General features: G+C 41.7%; 2 protein-coding genes across 2 annotated transcripts in view; one reads left to right on the top strand and one right to left on the bottom strand.

Annotated features, from left to right (window-relative positions):
• The window catches only part of LOC110514283 (ras GTPase-activating-like protein IQGAP1), a 76,857-nt gene extending 68,813 nt beyond the window's left edge, over positions 1-8,044 (bottom strand). The window contains exons 1-2 of the mRNA XM_090222783.1: positions 7,711-8,044; positions 5,021-5,123 (exon numbers count right to left, since the gene is read on the bottom strand). Of these exons, the coding sequence (XP_090078909.1) occupies positions 5,021-5,123; positions 7,711-7,756 (149 nt within the window). The 5' untranslated portion in view covers positions 7,757-8,044. The remainder of the gene's footprint in view (positions 1-5,020; positions 5,124-7,710) is intronic.
• Positions 8,045-12,677: 4,633 nt separating this feature from the next.
• On the top strand, positions 12,678-15,440 carry LOC149971452 (cocaine- and amphetamine-regulated transcript protein-like). The gene is made up of 3 exons (XM_090222782.1): positions 12,678-13,094; positions 13,705-13,782; positions 14,931-15,440. Exons 1-3 carry the CDS (start codon positions 12,957-12,959, stop codon positions 15,036-15,038), a joined length of 324 nt encoding a protein of 107 aa, XP_090078908.1. The 5' UTR covers positions 12,678-12,956; the 3' UTR covers positions 15,039-15,440.
• The last annotated feature ends 8,753 nt before the right edge of the window (positions 15,441-24,193 follow it).

Below are 24,193 nucleotides of genomic sequence, written 5' to 3'. Positions count from 1 at the left end.
AGATGTACTGTGGAGTGAGTATATAATATACTGTAGTGAAGGGAGGAGGATTAACAGCACTACATAGTTCTGAGATGTACTGTGGAGTGAGTATATAATATACTGTAGTGAAGGGAGGAGGATTAACAGCACTACATAGTTCTGAGATGTACTGTGGAGTGAGTATATAATATACTGTAGTGAAGGGAGGAGGATTAAGGGCACTACATAGTTCTGAGATGTACTGTGGAGTGAGTATATAATATACTGTAGTGAAGGGAGGAGGATTAACAGCACTACATAGTTCTGAGATGTACTGTGGAGAGAGTATATAATATACTGTAGTGAAGGGAGGAGGATTAACAGCACTACATAGTTCTGAGATGTACTGTGGAGTGAGTATATAATATACTGTAGTGAAGGGAGGAGGATTAACAGCACTACATAGTTCTGAGATGTACTGTGGAGAGAGTATATAATATACTGTAGTGAAGGGAGGAGGATTAAGAGCACTACATAGTTCTGAGATGTACTAAGGAATGATCTCCATGGTTGTGGAGTGAGTATATAATATACTGTAGTGAAGGGAGGATGATTAAGGGCACTACATAGTTCTGAGATGTACTAAGGAATGATCTCCCTCTCAGAATGATCTCTCTGGTTCATCGTTGGTCTGTGCTGCTAGGTCAGGTATATACAGGGTAGATCTCCCAGTAATCTCATGTACCAGCTATCCACATCTCTCCTTAACTGTTAAACGGAGGTAGGCCCCTCCACAACTACTGCTGATACATGTAGAGGGTGGATGGGTAGGCTAAACACACAAAATGGGGAAGGCAAACTGGTCCTTATCTTAAACTATCCCACATTCTAACAGGACACAAGTACACAATAAAACATCTGAAAGTGTTACGCTGTCTATTCACAGGGCCAGCTCACAGGGCCAGCTCACAGGGCCAGCTCACAGGGCCAGCTCACAGGGCCAGCTCACAGGGCCAGCTCACAGGGCCAGCTCACAGGGCCAGCTCACAGGCTTAAGATGACAGAGGGAAGTTCTTAAATTCAGGGTTAGGAGCTGGTTTACCAAGGTTGTGTTCATTAGGGCACAACAGAAACATTTTTAAACAGAAAACTAAAATGATAGTTTCTTATTGGACAAGTCCATGTTGATCCCTCAATGTTCCAACACATTTTCTTCCATTTGGTGCCTAGTGAACACGACCCAATCAAAACCTGACAAGACCAGAACCTGGTGTTGCCTTCAGATTTCATCCACCCTCCAACTGCCACCTGATGTTGCATGTCCTCATACCAGGATGGGATTGGACAATCAGACACTAGTAATACTGAACACACTGAGCGGAAGCAGTAGGTGGAGCCTTAAACTGCACATTTCAATTAGCTTTGTTTTTGTTCAATGTAGTTTAGTTGAGCCATTGTTGCACATGTACAGTTGAACTGTAAGTATCCATTTGTCATGTCTATACAGACTAACATAACTAATGAGATGGTATTCTGGTCACAGGTTGCCTAGTGGTCAGAGCGTTGGTTACGAGCATTAGGACAGTAACCTAAAAGGTTGCTTGTTCGAATCCCAGAGCCAGCAAGGGTGTTCTGCCCTTGAACAAGGCAGTTAACCACCAACAACACCCGCCCCCTGGGCGCCGATGACGTGGACGGCGATTAAGGCATCCCGCCACACCTCTCTGATTCGGGTTGGGTTAAATGAGGAAGACATTACTGTTGAATGCATTCAGTTGTACAACTTACTAACGTTACGCATCAGCCTTCTTTTCTTTATATCCAAGGGGAACCCAACGGGAACCCAAGGAGAACCCTCTTACAGAGCATCTTCACCACTTTACCCTAGAAGCTGACTGCTAACTACTTTCTCCAGATGTAGTTTCAGATTGAATTGGAGGCAGAGAAAGCTCAGCCAGCCTCTCGTGTAAAGGAATAAATAACATGCAGGAAAGACCATTCCCACAGAGAGAGAAAGCTCAGCCAGCCTCTCGTGTAAAGGAATAAATAACAGGAAAGACCATTCCCACAGAGAGAGAAAGCTCAGCCAGCCTCTCGTGTAAAGGAATAAATAACAGGAAAGACCATTCCCACAGAGAGAGCAAGCTCAGCCAGCCTCTCGTGTAAAGCATTAAGTAACATGCAGGAAAGACCATTCCCACAGAGAGAGAAAGCTCAGCCAGCCTCTCGTGTAAAGGAATAAATAACAGGAAAGACCATTCCCACAGAGAGAGAAAGCTCAGCCAGCCTCTCGTGTAAAGCATTAAGTAACATGCAGGAAAGACCATTCCCACAGAGAGAGAAAGGGAGAGAACGAGACTAAAGAAGACAGAAGTTGAAGAGAAAAAAAACAGGTTCACGTGGTTGTTGTGTCAAAGACAAGAACAAACAGTAGTACTGTACTCTTCAATAAACCTGCAACCTTACTTCAGCAACTGTAGGCCTATTTCTCACAGTATGTCTACAGATATTGGTCATTGGCCACCTAGGAAATTCCTCAAATAGTCAGTGAGAGATGAGCAATATTCAAATATCTCCTCTGATACCATCAAAATCTACAGGCAGAAGTGACAGCTATAGAACTAAACACTGCAATGCATGGAAATAACTGGTACAGATAAAAGGTATTTTTTGCATATATGACAGAGAAAGAGAGAGACAGGGAGAGTAATTACTCACATGTCCACATACACAGTGTGTTCATATCTGTGTGAGAAGCATTCCCATCATACCACACATCACGTTCATGAGCATAAGCATTCCTTGCCTCCAGGCTGAGGTGTTCACAAGCTAATAGTTCTCACCTGTCTGTCGCTCTCCTTCACCTGACACTCACTTTCTCGCTCTCTCTAGAGTGTCCCAAATGGCACCATATTCCCTACATTAGTGCATTACATAATGCCCTACTTTTGACCAGAGCCCTATGGGCTGGGTTGCCATTTGGAACACAATGGTCTCCCCAGCCTGACACTGTACAACAACAAGCACCTACCTATCAGGAGCTGGAGTCTCATTATATATAACAGAGTAAGTCCAGTCTCTGTCCTGGGAGTCAACGCAGGGCTTTCTGCACTTCACAGAACATCACAATTCACACTCAATTAGCAGCATTGTAACTTCTAACCAATCGCTACAACAAACTATAGTCTGTTGAGCAAGGGTGACACTACTTTAATTCTCAGGCAGGGTGACATCACCACACAACGCTCATTCTGGTGCTAGGCTAACCAGCTAGCGATACCGCATCTGCTAAAGATACTGTAGGGACAGAACTGCAAGAGAACCACAGACGACTTCAGAGGTGTTTGGAAAACGCTGTATGTAGACTTAACATATGACCTAGGCCCTGACATAAGACTCTTCTCACCTCTTTAGCAATATATTTGTCAAGCCATGTTTAGAGAACTAGTAGACAGTGGTAAAACACAGGAGAGGAGGAAGACCCAACAGACCAGCGTACCACTGCTGTTTTATCTTCACAACATACAGTCAAACAAACACTCACACCGGAACCCGTTGCTATGACGACCAGGGGTTTCTGTGGCAACAGCGGAAGATACTAAACTCAACAGGGACTTAGTCACTTCCTGTCTCGTTCACTCCTTCCTCTTCTGAGTGTGAGAGTCCACTGGGGGACCTAGGGGATGGGTGTGTGTCAGAGTCCTCTCAAAACCTAGGCCACTAGCTACTTCAGGCATCATTAACCTGTAGGCCTGATCACCACAACAGACAAAACACACTTTTCAATACTTCTACAATATGAAACACTTCAAACATCACATGACAGTGAGCAGGTATTAATGAATGAGTATAGCATGTTAGTTCTGGCACCCCACATGTTATACAGGGAGAAAGTAAACAGCACATCCAATGTGGAAACTGCAGCATTGCAAGCAGGTTTCAACACACATACAAAAAGCTCAACCTCAAGAGGGGTTGCTAACACACATAGCAGAGTGATAATGACCACCAAATAAGGCAGTCCAAACATGATATGAAATGTGATACCTAGGGAGCACTATGACTGAAATGGACATAAAAACATGTCTAACCTTACAGAAGTCAACGTTTCAGAAAATACTGACATTTGTACTACCAGGCCAGAACAACAGGTTCCATTCCAGGTGCTGGAAATTAACAAGGATATTCACACGCACACACACTTTTACCTTGCATGACGCTCATTAAACCTTGTTTTAATCTACAACACTTAAGCTTTTCTATTCAAGATCACATTGCCAACCATTGTTGATCTCAGCAGTATGTGAGAATTCCAACTATCTGTTCCTCTAAAAAAGAATAAAGCAATTAAAGTCTGAACATGGAAGTCCGATAGGGAGCAGTTCACCCACATGTTATGATACACTCTGAGGTAAAGCCCATGACAGCAATTACAACAAACACCATTGCAATAGCTGAGATGCAACACTGGAGCTAGAATACGAAACAGGGCCCCTGTTTCCTTATAGGGCCCCAGACTCCCTAAGAACACTTCTGTATTCTCTCACATTGGAAGTGTGGATCAATGGCCCCTGTTTCCTTATAGGGCCCCAGACTCCCTAAGAACACTTCTGTATTCTCTCACATTGGAAGTGTGGATCAATGGCCCCTGTTTCCTTATAGGGCCCCAGACTCCCTAAGAACACTTCTGTATTCTCTCACATTGGAAGTGTGGATCAATGGCCCCTGTTTCCTTATAGGGCCCCAGACTCCCTAAGAACACTTCTGTATTCTCTCACATTGGAAGTGTGGATCAATGGCCCCTGTTTCCTTATAGGGCCCCAGACTCCCTAAGAACACTTCTGTATTCTCTCACATTGGAAGTGTGGATCAATGGCAGACTATTTGCATTCTCTGTCCTTCACAGACTGTGGTGAGAGCCATTTCCCTTCCTTTCCTACTGCGGGTTGAAGTCTCCCCAGGTACATATCCGGCAGAATTTACATTTGTCTGCTTTTATTCATTTTTATACCAGCCAAAAGAAAAGGCAATTACCAACTAATGAAAAACACAGTCTTACCGTTTAGCCTCCTCGAGATGACAGAGGTATTCGTAGGCCATGTTCTGCTGCCTCCTCTCGTCCATCTCCTCTGCTGTGAGTCGCTCGACACCATCCAGAACAGCTGGAAAACAATACCCACTAGGTGAATACTAGCTCGCTCATAACAGCATAGCTGTACAAGAAACACTCACTAGGTGAATACTAGCTCGCTCAGCATAGCTGTACAAGAAACACTCCATTTACAAACATACACAGTACACACACTGAGTTGAGTCTAGCTCACACTCACATTTATAGTAAACACACACAGACTAACAGACACACAAACAAGTAGGGACGATTAACAAGATAACATGCAAGAACCTTCAAATGAACAGTGAGACAGACTTCTCTCATTCTGCATGTAGGAGGGGTAGAGACTGTCCCATCCATCCTGAATATCACAACTGACATAGTCGTGTTGGCCGCCATCACAAAGATGTAAACAGTCCCAAGAAATGATGTGTTGATTGATTGACAGGCTGATTCAGCTCAGCTGTCATGTTGAACTGTCCTCAACGCTAGGCTACTCCATCCCCTCCCAGTCTGGTTACAACTTGGCCTCACCGCCAGTTCCACATAATGAGATGATTCAAGGGTTACTGATTGGGGAGGACAACTTAGCTTTAGTCACTCACTACACAGTAGGTAAATGTAGGCTAGGTAAATGTAGGCTAGTCTATGCAAACTTTGTTTAAACATCTCCAGCGTTTGTTTGACATTTTTTATTTCTGTGTAAAATGTCTTTATCACTTCAAGTGATCTAGCAAATATGCCAAATGAAATGCATGGGCATTCTTTCAAAGAACTCTGAAGAGACCGTAATAAATCAAACCTATTCTGCAGGTAAACAAAGCTCGTAGCTCACAGTTCTGTGGTCTAGGCTAGGGTCTAGACCGCTGGTTCCCAACCTTTTTCTGTTACTCTACCACCAACTGAATTTCTCTCTGCCAGGAGTACCCCTGAAGTACCCCCTCGTGTGCATTTTACCAGTAGACCTATGGTCTCATGAGTCAACTCAAGTACCCCCTGTGGATAGGCCAAGTACCAGCAGGGGTCTAAGTACCCCTGGTTGGGATCCACTGGCCTAGGCTAAAGAGACCTGCATGGTAATGTTGCTGGAAATATATTTTTAGAGCTGGGAGGGAGAGAAAAAAAAAGTGGGCATGAGCACTCGCATTACAAGAGCTAATTGTTTCAGGCTCCTTCTGGTGATGTCTAGGCCTTCTGAATAACAAGCATATTCATTATAACCTAGGCTACGTGACCATTAGAGAATGGAAAAGTCTAAAAATTGCCACTTACAATTTCCAGGATTTTATTGTGGGGTTTTATTCTACTGACTATGATTACAATTATTATTATTGTGCGGCCTTAATCTCATTTATTAGCCTAATAAATGTATCAAACAACTTGGTAATTTACAGTGGAAGTAATCTTGAAAGCAGTTGACAAGCCAGCAAGTACAGTGGTATGGTTCCCACTTAAACCAAGGCTACCGACTGCCTCAGGAAAGTCTAGTTCCTGGATGGGAGACCAGGTGCTGCTGGAAGTGGTGTTGGAGGGCCAGTAGGAGGCACTCTTTCCTTTGGTCTAAAAAATATCCCAATACCCCAGGGCAGTGATTGGGGACATTGCACTGTGTAGGGTGCAGTCTTTCGGATGGGACGTAAAACGGGTGTCCTGACTCTCTGTGGTCACTAAAAGATCCCATGGCACTTATCGTAAGAGTAGGGGTGTTAACCCTGGTGTCCTGGCTAAATACCCAATCTGGCCCTCAAACCATCACGGTCACCTAATAATCCCAAATTTACAATTGGCTCATTCATCCCCCTCCTCTCCCCTGTAACTATTCAGGTCGTTGCTGTAAATGAGAACATGTTCTCAGTCAACTTACCTGGTAAAATAACGAATAAATAAAATTAAAAACGAGTAAATTAGATTTGTAAAGAACTTTTCATTACAGAATCATTTCAAAGTGCATAAAAATCACAAATGTAAACCAATACAAAAATTCTATAATTATTTTATAAAATATAATTGAAAAAGACAATATCCGAACGTAAATGTTTTTAATTAAGATAAGATCAATGGATACTAGTTCACATATCAATAAACTATAGTAGGCCATCAATAGATGTCAATGAATCGACCAGGTAAACCACTCAACTATTGCATCGTCTTGCTACTTCAGATTCCCTATAAGAAAACAATGTAGCGCCTTATCCTTTACTGTGAAAAATGCAAACATGTCAAAATTCAATGAGTTGGTGCTATACGGATCCTACCATAGACGTCCCTACCTTAAAAACTTAACCCCTACCTTTACCCTTGACTAAACCTAACCATTTGAAACTCTATTACGTCAATGACGTCTCAAGGATCCCGGATTGCATCGACCAAATTCAATGTGGGCTAATTTAATTCGATGTAGCCACGTAAAATTGCAATATTGTAGCCGATGTAGATGAAAACGCGGAAGTCAGAGCCTACCTACCACGCTGTCAAAAGTCTAACCAAAGTCAAACATGTGAATATAGATAGAACGAAGAAAAAACGCCTGTGAAAATGTATGTATTGATGAAAACAATTAAATTGTTAAACTTCTGTAAACGGAGGTAAAATATGATCCCAAGGTGAGCGAGCAGGAAAAGTTTTTAGATACTCACACCCATATCTCGGCCGAAGCCCGTCTGCCTCGTCTGAGGTTGACATATTCTCTGAATAAGTGTTATAATCCTCACTCCCCGGGTTGACGAGGTCAAGTTATAGTAGTTGAGATGATAGCCTATAGTTTCGTCCAGTTCTCTTTGCGGGCTATATAATTGAAAAAGTCGGGAAGGCGCTCTCGGCCCCCTTGCTGCTCCAATGCACGGTTTGAGTCGAAAGCTGAGACTTTTTTTCTTCTTCAAACCTAACTGATGTCACTGGGGTGTGTGTTCCTTCCTAAATCCTAAAGTATGCGTTCGAGGAAACACCCATCAGCAGCCACTCGTCGAAACTGCAGGCGCAGCGCCCTCTGCTGCCTACTACAGGCACTGAAATAACCTTCCTAAAGGCACGCTACGCATCGACACTGATTCAACTCAGAAAATAAGAAACGTCCCTTTTCCAGGACCCTGTCGTTCAAAGATAATTCGTAAAAATCCAAATTAATTCACAGATTGTAAAGGGTTTAAACACTGTTTACCATGCTTGTTCAATGAACCATAAACAATTAATGAACATGCACCTCTGGAACGGTCGTTAAGACACTAACAGCTTACAGACAGTAGGCAATTAAGGTCACAGTTATGAAAACTTAGGACACTAAAGAGGCCTTTCTACTGACTGAAAAACATCAAAAAACATCAAAAGAAAGATGCCCAGGGTCCCTGTTCATCTGTGTGAACGTGCCTTAGGCATGCTGCAAGGAAGCATGAGGAATGCAGATATGGCCAGGGCAATAACTTGCAATGTCCGTACTGTGAGATGCCTAAGACAGCGCTCCAGGGACACAGGACGGACAGCTGATCGTCATCGCAGTGGCAGACCACGTGTAAAAACACCTGCACAGGATCGGTACATCCAAACATCACACCTGCAGACAGGTACAGGATGGCAACAACAACTGCCCGAGTTACACCAGGAACGCACAATCAGTGCTCAGACTGAGGGCTTGTAGGCCTGTTGTAAGGCAGGTCCTCACCAGACATCACCGGCAACAACATCGCCTATGGGCACAAACCCAGCGTCGCTGGACCAGACAGGACTGGCAAAAAGTGCTCTTCACTGACGAGTCGCGGTTTTGTATCACTGGGGGTGATGGTCGGATTCGCCTTTATTGTCGAAGCAATGAGCATTACAATGAGGCCTGTACTCTGGAGCGGGATCGATTTGAAGGTGGAGGGTCCGTCATGGTCTGGGGCAGTGTGACACAGCATCATCGGACTGAGCTTGTTGTCATTGCAGGCAATCTCAATGCTGTACATTTAAGAGAAGACATCCTCCTCCCTCATGTGGTAACCTTCCTGCAAGCTCATCCTGACATGACCCTCCAGCATGACAATACCACCAGCCATATTGCTCGTTCTGTGCGTGATTTCCTGCAAGACAGGAAATGTCAGTGTTCTGCCATGGCCAGCAAAGAGCCTCTCAATCCCATTGAGCACGTCTGGGACCTGTTGGATCTAAGGGTGAGGGCTAGAGCCATTCCCATCAGAAATGTCTAGGAACTTGCAGGTGCCTTGGTGGAAGAGTGGGGTAACATCTCACAGCAAGAACTGGCAAATCTGGTTCAGTCCATGAGGAGGAGATGCACTGCAGTACTTAATGCAGCTGGTGGCCACACCAGATTTTGACCCCCCCTTTGTTCAGGGACACATTTTTCCATTTCTGTTAGTCACATGTCTATGGAACTTGTTCAGTTTGTCTCAGTTGTTGAATCTTGTTGTGTTCATACAAATATTTACACATGTTAAGTTTGCAGTTTGCAGTTCTAGCCAGTACTCCGATGTAAGCTTAAACTCAAACGGTATCAGCCACAGCCTATTTGTCTCTACCCAACATTTGGTAAATGCTGTTCTAAGACTACTGAGTTTTCTACTTGACATTATTCCCTGGGAATACCGTTGTGCAATATGTCTCTACAATGACAACAAGCAACGAGCTGCAACACAGTTCAAAGGTGGTTATCTACTGCAGAAGCGATAAGAGGTCATTGTTAGATACAGTTGAAGTCGGAAGTTTACATACACCTTAGCCAAATACATTTAAACTCAGTTTTTCACAATTCCTGACATTTAATCCTAGTAAAAATTCCCTGTTTTAGGTCAGTTAGGATCAACACTTCATGTTAAGAATGTGAAATGTCAGAATAATAGTAGAGAGAATTATTTATTTCAGCTTTTATTTCTTTCATCACATTCCCAGTGGGTTAGAAGTTTACATACACTCAATTAGTATTTGGTAGCATTGCCTTTACATTTATTAACTTTGGTCAAACATTTCAGGTAGCCTTCCTCAAGCTTCCCAAAATAAGTTGGGTGAATTTTGGCCCATTCCTCCTGACAGAGCTGGTGTAACTGAGTCAGGTTTGTAGGCCTCCTTGCTCATACACGCTTCTTCAGTTCTGCCCACAAATGTTCTATAGGATTGAGGTCAGGGCTTTGTGATGGCCACTCCAATACTTTGACTTTGTTGTCCTTTAAGCCATTTTGCCACAATTTTGGAAGTATGCTTGGGGTCATTGTCCATTTGGAAGACCCATTTGCAACCAAGCTTTAACTTCCTGACTGATGTCTTGAGATGTTGCTTCAATATATCCACATAATTTCCCCTCATGATACCATCTATTTTGTGAAGTGCACCAGTCCCTCCTGCAGCAAAGCACCTCCACAACATGATGCTGCCACCCCTGTGCTTCATGGTTGGGATGGTGTTCTTCGGCTTGCAAGCGTCCCCCTTTTTCCTCCAAAAATAACAATTGTCATTATGGCCAAATAGTTCTATTTGTATTTCATCAGACCAGAGGAGATTTCTCCAAAAAGTACGATCTTTGTCCCCATGCGCAGTTGCAAACCGTAGTCTGGCTTTTTTATGGTGGTTTTGGAGCAGTGGCTTCTTCCTTGCTGAGTGGCCTTTCAGGTTATCTCAATATAGGGCTCATTCTACTGTGGTTATAGATACTTTTGTACCTGTTTCCTCCAGCATCTTCACAAGGTCCTTTGCTGTTGTTCTGGGATTGATTTGCACTTTTCGCACCAAAGTACGTTGATCTCTAGAAGACAGAACGCGCCTCCTTCCTGAGTGGTATGACGGCTGCGTGGTCCCATGGTGTTTATACTTGCGTACTATTGTTTGTACAGATAAACGTGGTACCTTCAGGTGTTTGAACATTTCTCCCAAGGATGGACCAGACTTGTGGAAGTCTACACATTTTTTTCTGAGGTCTTGGCTGATTTCTTGTGATTTCCCCATGATGTCAAGCAAAGAGGCACTGAGTTTGAAGGTAGGCCTTGAAATAGATCCACAGGTACACCTCCAATTGACTCAAATTTTGTAAATTTGCCTATCAGAAGCTTCTAAAGCCATGACGTCAATTTTCCAAGCTGTAATGGCTCTGTGAGCCCCCCAGTGAAAGAACTGTATCATGATTCTTGTTGTATGTTCTGTATTATGTGTTATGTATGTTCTGTATTATGTGTTATGTATGTTCTGTATTATGTGTTATGTATGTTCTGTATTATGTGTTATGTATGTTCTGTATTATGTGTTATGTATGTTCTGTATTATGTGTTATGTATGTTCTGTATTATGTGTTATGTATGTTCTGTATTATGTGTTATGTATGTTCTGTATTATGTGTTATGTATGTTCTGTATTATGTGTTATGTATGGTAAGTGTTTTTATGTGTTATGTATGTTCTGTATTATGTGTTATGTATGTTCTGTATTATGTGTTATGTATGGTAAGTGTTTTTATGTGTTATGTATGTTCTGTATTATGTGTTATGTATGTTCTGTATTATATGTTATGTATGTTCTGTATTATGTGTTATGTATGTTCTGTATTATGTGTTATGTATGTTCTGTATTATATGTTATGTATGTTCTGTATTATGTGTTATGTATGTTCTATATTATGTGTTATGTATGTTCTGTATTATGTGTTATGTATGGTAAGTGTTTTTATGTGTTATGTATGTTCTGTATTATGTGTTATGTATGTTCTGTATTATATGTTATGTATGTTCTGTATTATGTGTAATGTATGTTCTGTATTATATGTTATGTATGTTCTATATTATGTGTTATGTATGTTCTGTATTATGTGTTATGTATGGTAAGTGTTTTTATGTGTTATGTATGTTCTGTATTATGTGTTATGTATGGTAAGTGTTTTTATGCAACAGTTTATGACGTAACTTCTCTTTGTGTAAACTGAGCAATAATTTATAAAGTCAAAGTCGAAGGGGAATGGAGCTTTTATATCGTTATATTAGCTTCAGTATTAGAACATTGTCCTTCTCTATTTCACTGTATATTAGGTTTGTGAAGGAAAAATGAGACACGGGGTTGTTTTGTAATGGATATCAGTGATTAGATATTTTAATTATGTTGAAATCACAATTGATTCCCAACTCAGTTAAAATCACCGTTGAAATTCTATTGCGGGATTGTAATTGTCTCATTCAACGTGAGAAATGGCCCCTACAAGGAACATTTTATTTAATAGCCTACAGTTGCCTTACGCAATGTAATTGGTATATATTGAGGTGGGACTTGCAACAGAGTGAAAAACAACTTCATAATCTACCATTATAAATAGAGGGGGTTTAAATCTGAACAATTCACAAAATAAGAAGCTATGGGATGCAAGTGTAACGTGTGATGGGATGTAAGTGTAACGTGTGATGGGATGCAAGTGTAACGTGTGATGGGATGTAAGTGTAACGTGTGATGGGATGCCAGTGTAACGTGTGATGGGATGTAAGTGTAACGTGTGATGGGATGCAATTGTAACGTGTGATGGGATGCAAGTGTAACGTGTGATGGGATGTAAGTGTAACGTGTGATGGGATGTAAGTGTAACGTGTGGTGGGATGTAAGTGTAACGTGTGATGGGATTCAAGTGTAACGTGTGATGGGATGCAAGTGTAACGTATGGGATTTGAACCTACCAGTTCAAATAACACAATTAAGAGTCATCCTTCAAACCATTCAAGATGCATTGAAGACTGGAGTTCCTCGCAATGGGTCTTGAAACCCAGCTAAATGACCTTACAGGCGGGGCTACTCGCTAGTATAAATGCAGAGGTCCGGCAGTCCGTTGCACATTTACTCACTCTGAACTTCCGACCCTCCACTTTGATCCCCTGCGCTCTCTTATTGCCGCCACGACTGCACAGCATTTACCACGCACCGCATCAGAACCATGGATAGCTCAGGAGTGCTGCTCCGACTGCTGTGTATCGGTCTGATGTCCGTTATGTGCCGAGGACAGGCGTCACATGAAGTTTCCGCAGAGGACTTTGGCGCGCAGAACTCTGCCGCGGCCGCAGAGAAAGAACTTGTAAGTTCATATAGGGAATCACTTTTGTTGTTTCAGGCTACCCTGGCATGTTGGTCCTGATCTATATATTCATGCACTACAGGTTCTCAATTTAATATATAAATCTAAGTCAATATAATTCGAAATATAAATGCAATCTAAATGTTCGCCCATGATTGGATTATGGTCAACATAACCTTATTCAGCAGTTCGTCCTGATAAAGGTGTCCTTGAGAATCCGATTTATCCATCACTTTTATCCATGGTTAAACACAGGGATGGAGCTAAAGATTTAGTCCACTGGCCAGCCGGGCTAGTAAACCAACATTTATACTAGCCCGTCTGAAAAGTACCGGCCTCGGTCTAGCTGGCTATCTTATTTAATGTCCATCCCTGGTTGAACCTCTGGAACATATCGCTAAATGTCAAATGTGACACCTGAAGAGATAAAGTTCCACAAGAGGATCTTCTGGAAACAAAAATATAGCCTCTATAACACTGACATTGTCGTTAGGTAGTACATAAACTCATGGGGAAATTGCACTCATATAGGAGTATAGATTTGAAAACTCCCCTTGAGAAAAGCAATGAGAAATTCCATTGACCCTGTTTCCTTTACTCCGTGTCACAGGTGGATGCGATGGAGGCTCTTCTAGTGAAGATGCAGAGCCGTCTGCCTTCTAATGAGAAGAGAGGGTTGATCCCTCCTGTGAGTCCTAATATGTTCCTGTTAAAACTAACTTTTACCAATGTTATTTTTGACCAAATGGAGGTTATGACTACATTTAAAATCCTCAGTACTTTTCAAGTATCAAAGGGGTGTTATAAACTGGGTGGTTCGAACCCTGAATGCTGATTGGCTGAAAGCTGTGGTATATCAGAGTATAACATTGGTCTGACAAAACATTTATTTGTACTGCTCTAATTAAGTTGGTAGCCAGTTTATAATAGCAATAAGGCACTTTAGGGGTTTGTGATATATGGCCAATGTACCACAGCTAATGGCTGTGTCCAAGCACTCCGCGTTGCGTCTTGCATTAGAACAGCCCTTAGCCATGGTATATTGGCCATATACCACAGGCCTTATTGCTGAAATATAGTTTATAGAGTTTATTTATTTGGAACAAAATGTGGATGCCTGTTATTAACGTGGAAGTTTAGGATTTGACAACTTTATGTTAGATAGTTCCTCACCCTGAAAGCTGTCCATGGGTCAGGAGAAGCTTTAATCCATGGTTTGGTTTTCTTGAAATATTCCCTATTTCAGCTTATTTTAGCCACCACAAGCTAACAATCAATAATAGTGGCATGTGAGCTGTTTTTTTTGTAATGGCCAAATCACCTGAAATCAACTCAAATCAACTCCATATTGTATTTGATGTCATGGGCATTTGGCTTTTTTTTGTAAAATCCTGAACATCCCCTTTAAGCCCCCCATGTTTCTCCCACTCTGTGTTATAGTCTGGCCCCATTTCAATGCAGTTCAATTGAAAGTTTATGTAAAACCAATTAACGAGTATAACCTGTCAGTATAATTAAATGCAAGCGGAGAAATGCCAACAGCCTTTGATTTGAGTGCAATTATGCAGCCTATTCTAGATAGCATCCCTAAGTCTAATTAACTGAAAGGAGGAAGAGTCTAAAGAACCAGCGACCACCGCTTCATTCATACAGCAAACTAATTAGAACTTTCATTACCATCGCTGACTAACTCTTTCTCCCCTAATTAAATGTTGTTGTTTTTAGTTAAGTTCTGTGTTTTGCGATAAAGCTACTTTGTGTTTCCTCTCTATATCTCTTTCTCTCTCTCCGTCTATCTATCTCTCCCCCCTCCCTCACTCTCTCTCGGTCTCTCAGTGTGGTATGGGCGACCGGTGTGCCTTGAGGCATGGACCCCGCATTGGGAAGCTCTGTGACTGTGGCAGAGTCAGCAGCTGCAACTCCTTCCTCCTCAAATGTCTCTAAACTCCCTCAAGGAGAAACACTTCACTAGAACCACCACATCCAACGCTCCAGCCAAGACAGAGGAATATCATCATCAACTTGTATCATCACCTGTATCCCAAATGATACCCTATTCCCACTACTTTAGATCATGTCCCCAAGGGCTCTGGTCAATATTATTGCAATATTTTGGGAATATGGGGAGTTTGCGACAAACCACTGTGTCCACAACCGCAAGGGATATGCAGCATCCACATGCTGTAGGCCAACATTATGGCACTTGAGTGTTGTCTTGTTTTGTCCTTGTGCTTTGATAAAGTCCTTTCCATTGAAAGAGGAGCATGGAGGTGTTCTGTAACCCAGAAAGCATTTACAGCATGTGCGCTCTAGACTGTCAAACACATAAACATGTTGGTCATCTCACTTGTTGTGGATTTACTGTTCTTATTTCAATACCTCAATGCAAAAATCAAAAAGGTCATTTTGGGATCAAACTGTGACTTAAAGAAATCATTCACTTTAAGATATGATGCATTCCAGCTATCATTAAGAACACAATTACAAAATAGTTCAACACATAGATCTACTATAGTCTCTTAATGTCATAGCTGGAATTATCATGTAACACAGTCTATGAGTCTCGCAGTCTATCTACATTCCAGTGTCCTGTGTTGATCCAGGACATGTTCACCTCAGGGTCGTGTTCATAATGAAGAAAACGGGAGGGAGGGACTACCTGAGCATTTTGCTATGATGTGCTCCAATGAATACGACCCATGGTGTTGTTCATTAGGTACAACATTGAAGAAAACAAAGTAAAACGGGGAGGTAGGACTATCTGAATTTGTCCAATAAGAAACGTTTTCATTGCAAAATGTTTTCCTACGTTATGGCCTAATAATCACAACCCTGCCTTTTAGGACATCTTTCAGCGCACAGGAAAAACCAACCATTATGTAAACTAATGAGGAGGTTAGATATGGTTCTGTTTGCTAGTAAACATCAATACAACTCAATGCCATCGTTCCATAAGACAACTGTAACCCGACGGCTGCTCCTGGACATAGCAAATATTTACATGGGTATCACAAACAAAACACATTTGCATCACCTATTTGCTTGCCACTGTAACAAAAGGCAGTACAGCATGACTGGTAGCCTGAGCTGTGTGTAAAGGAGGTGTCATTTTCAGTGCCAATATTCTGTCAGTACTACGGCTTCCCACCTTCATTTAAACACGTGAAGGAGTATGTGACATGGAAGGTCGTCTTCTTGGCCTCCGAACTGAGGGGAAGTTGGCAGAAGAGGAAGCACTGAGTTGGATGACGCGTTAAGTAACGTTAATGGAAATGAGTGGAAAACTGTCACGTTGAGGAATGGAGCAAAACGGGATAAAGTTGTTCATGAAGACAGGCTTTGGTCTATTAATGGTCTGTTCCTTGTTGGAGTTAGTTTCATGGGAAAATCTGTGTTTTTGGGAGATCCATTAGCAGTCAAGGAGATGGTGGAGGACCCACTGGAAAAGGTGGTGTCAATCAAAGTGACCAGGAGCGGTATGGTGTTGATTTGTTGTGTCAGAAGAACAAAAGGAAAGTGCATTGTGTCTCTCTGAATTATCGGAGTAGAATTCAAAGTGGATATTTTCTGAAGAGGGAACAGATAAAATGTCTGGCGTCGCGGTGGAAATTGAGGCTGAACATATACAATGTACCAGGAGTAATGGATGTATGATGATTGAACTGTATGGTGAAGGAAAGAGACAAGCCTATCGGTGCTATTGCTATTTGATGGAATATCTCTTCCCACAGATATAAAGCTGGGGTATATGAGATACACAGTGAGAGCTTCTGTGAACAGACCATTGCAGTGTTGTTAATGTAAAAAGTTTGGCCACGTGGCAAGTATGTGCAGATGGAATAAATATGTTGTGGAAGGGTCGGTGGATACACGGTGTTGCAATTGTGGTGGGAACCACGTTCCTGGAATGCCCTGTCAGGGTGAAGGAGGTCGAAGTAGCAATAATCTGGGCTGTTCACCAGGTCTCTTATGCAGAGGCAGCGCAAATAGCGGAAGGGAGAAATGGCACTGGATGCCCCGCAGCCTGCAGAAAGTGTTGTTCATCCGTTGAGGGATCCTGAAGTACTGATAGTGAAGAAGGTGGATTTTGTTGTGTTTATTGCACAGGTGATCAATTGTACAAGTCAAACTAACAAGAAATCAAATAAACTTTACATAATTGTGAATGCAGCGAAAATGTTTCTGGATCTGCTGAAAAATTCCTGTGAATGTTGTCTGAAGATGCAGATCCCTTTCAGGCCCCAGATTTGAATGATAGTGTCCCGTTCTCCCAGGCTGTTGGCCTGGGATAGGATCAGATAGGGCCAAAGTAGTGAAATAGTGGTTTTAATGGGTGTAGAGTTAGTTGGTAGGGAATTTATTTTCTCTATCAAAGTGTAATTAATTCATATTACAGAATAGTAGGCTGATATACAGCCAAAACAGTAGGTGGCGACATGCACCTATATCATTTGTTAGCAGACCGCCATAATACCAAAGAAAAATAAGTATGTGACATGGGGAAAGTCGGCCATCTTGTTTAGCAGCCTGACTCAGGTAGTGAAGTTCAGTGTCATCCTTCTCTTTTGAGTGAAAACACTACTGCGATCAATAGCCTTAGGCCGGTATTCCATCCAAACCATGTTATAGAGCAGGGCATTGCACTTGACCTTTAAAGGTCATTTATGCTTGAGCCAACATGCGCATTGTTTTCCATTAATGCGATCTCCGCAAACGTCTGTAAAATTGCCTTTAAAAGTCACATTGTCAGTGTGTTGCTCTATAACGCACCTTGGATTGTATCCCTGCCTAATTCAGTTGGAAATGTAACTGAATATGGTGTCAATTAGTTTAATTTGTTGTTGTTGTGAAAATGACAGTCATGCCTACACATATTTACAACAGTGGAAAGTATGGAAGCTTTTTTATGGATTAGGATAAATGACTGTCCTTTTTATTCCTGGTAGATACCCCTCATTCCACACAATACCATGGTTATTGAGCCATGTGCACATGGTTCTGCACACTGTATAATGTTTGTTTATTCACACAAAACTGTTTCACTTAAGTACTACACACTGTGACCAGAAATGGACCCATATCCTCCCGCTGTGATATGAGCCAAACCCTCTTATAATGCATCATTACTGTAAATATTCAGGTCAAACATTCAAATGCACAACATCTTTAAACAGAAAGGACTTGGGTTCAAACAGTCTTGGTTTCCTTTCAAATACTTTAGCGGCACTTGATTGAGTTTTTCTGGCTTAATGGAACCAATGAAATCGTCCCAGAAGTCCAAACCCTGTGTCCTCTGCCCATCTGGCACTCCAGCCAAGCTCAATCAAACCCTCAATGTATTTGAAAGAAAAAAAATACTACTTGAAACCAGGTATAAAACACAGTGGGCCATAACCTAGCTGTCGGACTGCATTGAGTGCACATCCCAGCAATTCAGAGTGTCTCCATCCACAAGTCCATAAAAGGACAGTAATGTTAGAGAGCATGGCTCATTTAAAGATCCCCTGGTTTCTTGCTTTGGGGGAAAATTATAGCGAGTCAAGCACAAACCCCATGGTACTGCCTTTCCAACCATGATGCACCATTTCAGTGTGCAAAAAAAACCATGTCAATAATGATACATCTTTATGGCTGAATGTCGCTCTGTTTCGGATATTTGTTGCTGTGAGCGATACATTATTAAGGGGTGTCATTGTAATGCATGCGTCTGGGTGGTGGCGCGTCTGGTGTGTGTATGTGAAGAAATGTATTTGTTGGGATTGGAGGTGTCAAGAAAAATGTGAATCTGGTTGATGGGAAACTAGGCATCCTGACATCCAGATTGGGTATCTTAAAGTGAATGAGAATCTCTTTCTCTCTCTCACGGTCTCTGTCTTTCTCTTTCTCTCTCTCTTCCTCTTTCTCTCTCTCTCATTCTCTCTATTGCAAAAGGTATGTACAAAAATATATAAAATCAAATACAAATTGAACGTTTTATGTAAGACTAATAATCTATTTCATATATGATATTCATATAGGATAAAAGTAAGATCCATTCTGTTTCCTGTGAAGACATAGCATGCAAATGGGGTGGTGAAATCTCTGACTTCCTCATGGTCAATCACACTAACTGCCCAACCAAAACAGTTTGTGCAATACCTCGCTGAAATGTAGACGAATGTCTCCAGGCATTCTGGAGAACCTTCTGCAACGCCAGGCGCTCCAGGCTTCTTTATGAACATAAGATTTTAATGCACCTTTTGTAATAATCAAAATATATGATTTTAATGCACTTTTTGCAATCTTCTTCTCTCCAGCAATTATCTCTTTGAAAGTATGTGAATATTCATTGCCACATGTTGGCCTCATCTCAACTTATCTTTGATGAAACAGTTGGCCTTGACTTATCCTAAGATGGCCGACAGACAACTACTACCCTCGTTTCTCTAATTTGATCCTGTTTGTCTTCAGTTAGCCTCACTATACAGTGTCTATAGATGTGGCTCCAATCTGCCTGAACACAGCCTGGGTCTCTTTTTCTCTCAACCCCTCTTATTACATCAGTGTTCTAGTGATGGTCTGGTGAGGGTCTGGTGATGGGACACAACAGGACCTGTGTGTTCACTAACGTCTGTCACACCCGTCACGCTGCCGGGGCTCCTGTCAAAGCAATGGAGACAGGAAGGACCAGACTGAGACTCTGTGTTAATCATGTTAAAGTAAGGAGAGGCTATCATACTGACTGTGGGGGCAGGGTTCCATCCTCTCACTGTCTGTCAGACTAACACTAATGTAGTGATCAAGGGGGAACCGCCATAGTGGAGCTTCAACATGCAAGCCTGTAGTTACAGGTTACAGTTACAGTACACTGCCTCCTGTGCCATAAAAGTCCAGACTTCTTGGCAGAAGCTGTCACGTTCGCTGGAATAAATGTCGGACCAAAACGCAGCGGATGTTGAGTTCCACATTATTTATTAGAAAGTGAAACTAAGCAAAGACAAATAAACAATAAACTAACAACGAACCGTGACTACAGAGATGCTTCGTGCACTAACTCAAAACACAATATCCCACAAACACAGGTGGGAACAAACACTACTTAAATATGATCCCCAATTAGAGACAACGATTACCAGCTGCCTCTAATTGGGAATCATACAAATCACCAACATAGAAACATGAAAACTAGAACACCCACATAAGAAAGAATAAACTAGACTAACCCCCCCAGTCACCCTGACCTACTCCCCCATAGAAAATAAAGACTTTCTATGGTCAGGACGTGGCAGAAGCAGTATTGCGTCTACAGGAAGGTTATACTATTGCCTGCTTAGAATCAGAATGGACAGTCATTTCACGTTGTACGGATATAGTACAATTTTGATTTGTATCTTTGATTTTCATACAATCTGTACATATTTTAAGATTAATGAAACGTATATCATCATACAGAAACCCAAATTACAGTTAATGAACTGTTAGTTATTTTAAGTAGCTATGATATTGAGCAGGAGGAACAACTCAAAGAGCAGTATTTTTCAGTTTCTCCACCACTTTAGCAAGCAAAGTGTTTCTGCTCAGAACAGGTCTTGGGACAACGTGTCTGTCGGCACTCTGGGCAGCTGTAGACAGCCTTCAGATCATCCTGATCCCAACAGCCCTGAATACAGCCCATACAGTAGCTGTGTCCACAGGCAGTAGTCAGTGGATCCAGATACACTGCTGATTGGTGCGACAGTAAACCTCCAGCAGTTTGCCATGATGAGAGCAGATCTACTCCTGAAGACTGGCTGGCTTTAAGTTGTGTCATAGTACACAGCACATGTTATTCTTATTATATTTGTGTTTTGAACCAGGGTTTGTGTACACTTTTTGTACAGTGTTTCTTTGCAATTATATTGTTAAAAAACACTGAGGTAAAACAAGTTTATATTCTGGGTTCTGATGGGGTAAGACAGTTAAACTAAGCTCATGAGGCATCTATCAGTAATATTCTTCAAGAATCAATACCTTGCAGATGTATTCATACCCGTTGGATTTCTTCACATTTTATTGTACTACAAAGTGGGATTTAAATTGATTTAATTGTAATTGTTGGTCAACAATCTACACAAAATACTCTGTAATGTGAAAGTGGAATACATTTGTATTTTATTTTAAAGATGGTTAGAAATAAACTAAAATATAGTTGTTGCATGAGTATTCAGCTCCCTGAATCAATACATGTTAGAAACACCTTTGGCAGCAATTATAGATTTGAGTCTTCTTGGGTATATCTCATAATGCTTCATGCTCTGTCAAGATGTTGGGGGTCATGGCTACACAGCGATTTTCAAGTCATGCCATAGATTTTCAAGCAGATTTAAGAAAAAAACTGTAACTTGGCCACTCAGGAACATTCACTGTCTTCTTGGTGGGCAACTCCAGTGTATATTTGGCCTTGCGTTGTAGGTTATTGTCCTGCTGAAAGGTGAATTCCTCTCCCAGTGTCTGGTGTAAAGCAGACTGAAGAAGGTTTTCCTCTAGAATTTTGCCTGTGCATAGATCCATCCCGTTTCTTCTTATCCTGAAAAACTCCAAAGTATTTGCTGATGTCAAGCATACCCATACCATGATGCAGCCACCACCATGCTTGAAAATAAGGAGGCAGTTACTCAGTGGTGTGTTGGATTTGCATAAATAGGGCTTTGCATTTAGTGCATTTAGTGTTTTTTTGCAGTATTACTTTAGTGCCTTGTTGGATAAAAGATGCATGTTTTGGAATATTCTGTATATTTGTATTCTTCTTTTCACTCCGTCGTTTAGGTCATGATTGTGGAGTCACTACAATGTTGTTGATCCATCCTCTTTTACTCTGTAAATATTTTTAAATCACCAATGGCCTCATGGTGACGTCCCTAAGCAGTTTCCTTCCTGTCCTGCAGCTCAGTTCAGAAGAATGACTGCATCTTTGATGTGTCTTGGTGGTTTAATACATCATCCACAGCATCATTATTACCTTGACCATGCTTAAAGAGATATTCAATGTCTGATTTGTTATTGTTACCCATCTACCAATCGTTGCCTTCCTTTATGAGGCTTTCAAAAAGCTCCCTGGTCTTTGTAGTTGAATCTATGCTTGAAATTCAATACTTGACATACTAATGTTGTATGTGTGGGGGACAGAGGAAGGGTAAGAAATTATATCCTTTATTATTTCACACAGAGTGAGTCCATGTATCTTATCTTTAAAAAAAATTGAATTTATCTTCCACTTTGACATTACAGTGTATTTTAAGATTTGTGCGTATTGTTGGTCTCCGATGCTAGGCTTGGTTGACTGCAGTATGTGGACAGCTTTCACTTCTGTTGATAACTTCATTGCTTCCTTCTCACAGTAGCTCTCCAGCTGCCTCTTGAGTTCTGAGACAGATTCCTTCACTGTCTTAAAATCACAACCTTGGTTAAGGATGGTGGCATGTAACTCTTCAGACACAGGGGGGGGGGGGGGGGGGTGTGGGGGTGGTACTATGGTCTTTGAACCTCTGAAGGAACTGGATGTTGTCCTCAGTGTGTGAGAACTGCTCCATCTCAGCATGTCTCCTCCTGAGCTCAGTCACTTCCTGCTCCAGTTGCTCCAGGAGTCCTTCAGCCTGACTCACTTCATCCTTCTCCTGGGCTCTGATCAGCTCCTTCACTTCAGAGTGCCTTCTCTCAATGGAGAGAATCAGCTCAGTAAAGATCTTCTCACTGTCGTTCACTGCTGCCTGTGCAGAGCGCTTTTAAGATACACAGAGAAAGAGACGGTGGATTCATTTCAACCAGCCCACTCAATCGGCTTTCACCAGGACCCCAATATGTAAATATTATACACATGCATTAGACATGTATATATTTATATATATACTTCAAATATAAACAAAATAAGTTCCTTAGCGGGAAAAATTAAGTTATTCTAAAAATAGAAATAATAAAATGATTAGACAAATGTCAAATAGAATAACCTGTAGCTTACAGTGATGTTGTAAGGAATCCACCAGAAATGTAAAAGTAATTATTGGTTTATTATAATATAATTAACCTTTTTAACCACGTAATTTTTAAGTTAATATCAGATGGATATTATAGCAGACTTAAAAATAGAGTTACCAATGCAAGAAAACATCTCTCCTGATACTAGTGTTCCTGTTTGTAACGGCTCTCCTCTTCGTCTGATGATGAGGAATAGGAATCATCGGACCAACACACAGCGTGGTAAGTGTTCATAGTGAATTTAATTAAATAAACTGAACACTGAATGACAAAAGAGAGTGAACGACACGAAACAGTCCTGTAAGGTGAAAAAACACAAAACAGGAAACAACAACCCACAAACACAGGTGGGAACAGGCTACCTAAGTATGGTTCTCATCATAGACAACGATTGACAGCAGCCTCTGATTGGGAACCATACCGAGCCAAACACATAGAAATACAACACACAGAACAAAACATAGGATGAAAAACATAGAATGAAAAACATAGAATGCCCACCCCAACTCACGCCCAGACCAAACCAAAATAGAGACGTAAAAAAGGAACTAAGGTCAGGACGTGACACTGTTACTAGGGTATTCCATCTGTTTTAAGGTCCATTCTCTTTCACCTCTCTAGGGTATCTGAATAGTTATACCGCCATCCCATTTCCCCAGTGAACTATGCAGAAAGAACTGTGTCTCTGACTTCCCCCTACCCCTGCATTGAGTCTATTGACTTTTCACCAGAATAACTCTTCCCATGCTGTGCTGTAGTAGCACAGAGCAGGTCAGTAGTGTGTGTATTCCGTCTATTGGAGATCAGGACGTACATAATCCTCTGTTGAGTCATGAAAGACACTGACCAGGAGGATTGGGACCTCTGCTCTGCACTAAGGCAAAACTCAAAGCCAGCCAGTCTTCAGGAGTAGATCTGCTCTCATCATGACAAACAGCTGGAGGTTAACTGTCGTACCGATTAGCAGTGTATCTGTTGTCTGTGTACGATGGATCAACATAAAGGCCATGATGAAACAGTCTCAGCCAGAGCAGAAAAGACAGAGTAACAGGGGCAGGATAACTCAAATGCCCCCCTGTAGGCACTGACTGAACATTGCACTCTGCACA

This window comes from Oncorhynchus mykiss, chromosome 26 (assembly GCF_057628025.1).
Source record: "Oncorhynchus mykiss isolate SJ-2025 chromosome 26, ASM5762802v1, whole genome shotgun sequence".
In the NCBI taxonomy this organism is placed as follows: domain Eukaryota; kingdom Metazoa; phylum Chordata; class Actinopteri; order Salmoniformes; family Salmonidae; genus Oncorhynchus; species Oncorhynchus mykiss.
The sequence above is the reverse complement of the archived record's forward strand: the minus strand, read 5'-3'. Positions and strand labels throughout refer to the sequence as shown.

Coding starts and splice junctions, on each gene's coding strand:
- LOC149971452 (XM_090222782.1), top strand. CDS start 12,957: ATGGATAGCTCAGGAGTGCTGCTCCGACTGCTGTGTATCGGTCTGATG. Junction 13,095..13,704: donor CGGCCGCAGAGAAAGAACTT/GTAAGTTCATAT, acceptor TCCGTGTCACAG/GTGGATGCGATGGAGGCTCT. Junction 13,783..14,930: donor AGAGAGGGTTGATCCCTCCT/GTGAGTCCTAAT, acceptor TCGGTCTCTCAG/TGTGGTATGGGCGACCGGTG.